This window comes from Chrysochloris asiatica, unplaced genomic scaffold, assembly GCF_000296735.1.
Source record: "Chrysochloris asiatica unplaced genomic scaffold, ChrAsi1.0 scaffold00432, whole genome shotgun sequence".
Lineage (NCBI taxonomy): Eukaryota > Metazoa > Chordata > Mammalia > Afrosoricida > Chrysochloridae > Chrysochloris > Chrysochloris asiatica.
In genome coordinates, this window is record NW_006408950.1 from 1,307,779 (window position 1) to 1,311,955 (window position 4,177).

The 4,177-nt window shown below is 36.8% G+C and overlaps 1 protein-coding gene across 1 annotated transcript in view; it reads right to left on the reverse strand.

Moving 5' to 3' along the window:
• NEK5 (NIMA-related kinase 5) overlaps positions 1 to 4,177 on the reverse strand; it is a 194,645-nt gene that overhangs the window by 83,775 nt on the left and 106,693 nt on the right. Inside the window, exon 15 of the mRNA XM_006876943.1 lies at positions 1,857 to 1,949. Coding sequence (XP_006877005.1) covers positions 1,857 to 1,949 — 93 coding nt within the window. The remainder of the gene's footprint in view (positions 1 to 1,856; positions 1,950 to 4,177) is intronic.

A 4,177-nucleotide genomic window follows, 5' to 3' on the forward strand; every position in this document is an offset into this window, starting at 1 on the left:
TGGAGAGCAAGTTTCAGAGTCTCTTCTGACATCTATTTTGGTCTTTTGTTTTTTTCCTGTCTTTGTAATGATCTTTTGTTTTCTTCCTGTATGATGTTCTTGATACCATCCCACAACTCTTCTGTTCTTTGGTCATTAGTGTCTAATGCATCAAATGTGTTCTTGAGATAATCTTTAAATTCAGGTGGGATATCTTCAAGGTCATATTTTTGCTTTCATGGACTTGTTTTAATTTTCTTCAGCTTCAGCCTGAACTTGCAGATGAGCAATTGATGGTCTGTTCCACAATCTGCCCCTAACCTTGTTTTAGCTGATGACATAGGGATTTTCCACCACCTCTTCCCAAAGATGTAGTCAATTTGATTTCTGTGTATTTCATGTGGTAAGGTCCATGTGTATAATGGCCTTTTATGTTGTTTACAAAAGGTATTTGCAATGAAGAAGTCATTGGTCTTGTAAAATTCTATCATGTGATCTCCAGTCTCATTTCTATCACCAAGGCCATATTTTCCAACCACTGATCCGTCTTCTTTACTTCCAACCTTCACATTCCAATTACCAGTAATTACCAATAAATCTTGATTATATATTTGCACAATTTTGCTCTGAAGAAGTTGGTATAATTCTTCAATTTCATCATCATTGTCATAAATGGTTGGTGTGTAAATTTGAATAATAGCGGTATTAACTGGTATTCCTTGGAGGCATATGATATTATCTTATCACATACAGTATTATATGTTCTTTTTTATGAAGAATGAGATGCCATTCCTCTTCAATTTTCAATTCCCATCATAGAAAATCATATGCTTGTCTGATTCAAAATGGCCAATACCAGTCCATTTCAGCTCACTAATGCCTAGAATATCTATCTTTCTGCATTTCATTTCACTTTTGACAACTTCCAATTTTGCTAGAGTCATACTTCATACATTCCTTGTTCTGATCATTAATGGATGGTTGCAACTGTTTTTCTCATTTTGAGCTGTACTACATCAACAAATGAAGGTCCTGAAAGCTTTATTTCATTTGTGGCATCATGGTCAACTCTACTTTGAGGAGGCAGCTCTTCCCCAATTGTATTTCGAGTGCCTTCCAACCTAAGTTACCTATATCTCTCAGTGTTTCAAAATTCCATATTCTGGTGCTATCTGACAGTGTTCCTTATATTCATATGGTTTTCAGTGGTTACTCATAAGTTGTATACCTCTCCTTCTTCTGAGTCAGTCTTAGTCTGGAAGCTCAGCTGAAACTTGTCCACCACGTGTGACCCTGCTGGTATTTAAAATACTGGTGGCATAGCTTTTGCATCACAGCAACATATAAGCTTCCACAGTACAACAAACTGACAGATGAGTGTTAGCATCATATCAATGTAATTAATTAAAAGTAAAACCATTTAATTACAGGAGTATTGGTAATAAGATCATTTCACAGATTACATAAGTCTTTCTCAGAATTATTTGGAATCAAATCACTTAGCATTATGAGCATGAAAGGGGAAAAAAGTTTCTGGAGGCTCATTTGATATTTCAGCTCTGCCTGTCCTTACATCCCCTGCCAGAAATGTACATTTGAAATGAAAGAGAAGTTTATCAGCTGATTTCATGAGCAATGTGTCTGACTCAAACATCACCCAGAAAGCTAAAAAGGAAGTAGTTTTAAATGCTGGCTGTACACTGAATTACCTAAGGAATTTTGAAAACTGGCTCCAGCAAAGACCAATTTGGTGGAGCTTAGGTAATCAACCTTTTAAAAAGTTCCCTACATGATTCAACTGCACAGTAGGATTAAGAACTGCTGGGCTAGAGCAAACTCAATGGAAATACATAAACATCTAACAATAATATAACTACCTGAGCAGGTGATTCTTCCTCAGGTGCTTCTTGGTTGATGGGCAAGTTACTTTTCTTCACCAAATAGGTTTTATGATCTAATTTTGAGTCCTCCTTTAACAGAAATTATACATAGTCAACAAGAGTAGTCTGAATCACTTCTGAACACTAATTTATTAACTTTGGCAAGGGTTTGGATGGCTTCTAATAGGGAAAGACCTTCCTCCTGTTGGTAGAGAGACAATTACTGGAAGTGGCTAGCTAGAGCTTTGCTTTAAGATCGCTCTTCCCAAAGACTGCCCTTGATATTGCCCAAATACTCTTTTCATTATTGCTCTAGGAATGTCTGTTGCTCATCATTCTTGAGTGTAGTTTCTCTACCACAAAAACCAAAAACAAAGCCAATTGTCATTGAGTAAATTCCACCTCATAGCAAACCCAACTGTTTCAGAGTAGAACTGAACTTCATAGGGTTTTCAGTGGTTGTGATCTTTTGAAAGTAGATTGGCAAGTCTTCTGATGCACATTTTGATTGATTTTAACTTACAAGGGTTTAACTATTTGCACTTCCCAGAGACCTTCCTTAAACACAAGGATGATGATGGACCAAGTTCCCCCATTAACCAAAACTGTGCTCTGGAGAGAACCATCTCCAACCTGTTTCCTATTAGCACATCCAGTCCTCTCTCTGAATCTCTGCGTGGATGCCCTTTTCTCAGAATGTCCTCCTTTTTCTCTCCTTCCCTATGTCTTTAAATTAGATTCTTCTTTTCAGACCTAATTAGGCCCATCTCTTTTCTTCAATAAATTCACTGTTGTTCATTGTTCTCTTTACTTAGTATACATTTTACATAGTATACAGTCTTATTCTATTGTTTCATAAGTGTATGTCTTACCACTCTAATAAATTATGAGTAGAATTGCATTCTGTCAGAAAAATGAGATGTTTTAGAGTCAGACAGAACTGTATTTAAACACTTGATATGCATGTAATATCTAAGTGTTTTCTCTGTTATGAGGACTAAATAAGATAAAGTATGTGAAAGCTCTACTCAGAACCTAGCATGTAAAATTGAATTGCATCATAGGCTAATTTAACTTATATTGTTGTTGTTGTTAAGTGCTGTCAAGTTGGTTCTGACCCATAGTTGACCCTGTATAGGGTTTCCAAGGAGTGGCTGGTGAGCTTGAACCACCAACCTTGTAGTTCAAATGAATTTATTTATATGGGCTTGGTGGGAGCAAAGAGAAGAGAGAAATTTCAATTCCAGCAGTGTGGGTGATTCTGCTCCATAAGTATAGAGCCCAAGTGCATGCGAAATGCCTCCTAGGATGAGCATTCCAAGGATCTAACTGTGTTTCTTTTGTTAAAATATCCATGCATTTTCTTAAAGAATATGGTCCCCAAATGTAGACCAGTTATTTCATCTGGAGATTGACTGGAGAAAAAAAAAAGCACGGCAATTCGCTCCAGCTCTAGAGAATTTCCTTGGAGATGGAAGGAAGAATTTCCAGTGTGGTACCTTCCTACAGGATTTTCAAGAACAATTTCAACTGCACTCAATTTCTGCTTTCTGTACAACTGATTTTATTTGATGCATATCATACAATGTCATTATAACTAGAATTCAATAAACATCTTTTTCTCCTCCTTATAAGTATGGACTTATACTAATTTTGGACATCTTACTTCAAACTCAGCTCTGGGCATAAAGCTCAGTAAATACAAGAGGAATTCAAAAAGTTCATGGAAAAATTCCATTGTCATTTTGAAACTCCTCATATTGAACTAAGATCTCCATTCATTGAGCACTCCATCTATTATGTGCCACTGGTTACATGTTTAGCCATACATAGGCAATGTCTCCCATGTTTTGTTACAGGTAAGTTGAATTTGACTAGGTCAAGAACTTCTTTCTATAGAAAGAAAGCTGATCAGTGGTGTGTGGGATTGAGGGTAGGAACATGAATTGGACAGCAATTATTTTTCAGACTGGATTTTTGAGATTAAATGCATTGCCAGTTCAGAGTAAACCTTTTGTAGTCTAGTTATTTATGCATAATTACTTTGTTTCAGCCACCACTCGTCAGTCACTTTGTCAAACTGTGTTTCTGGAAGCTATGCTACTGGTATTTTAAATACCAGCAGGGTCACACATGATGGACAGGTTTCAGATGAGCTTCCAGACAAAGACAGACTAGGAAGAAGGAGTGAGGAACTCCTTCAGAATATTTAGTCACTGAAAACTTTATGAATAGCAGAGAAACACTGTCATATATAGTTCCAGAAAATGAGCCCTTCAGGTTGGAAGGCACTCAAAATGCGACTAGGGAAGAGCTGT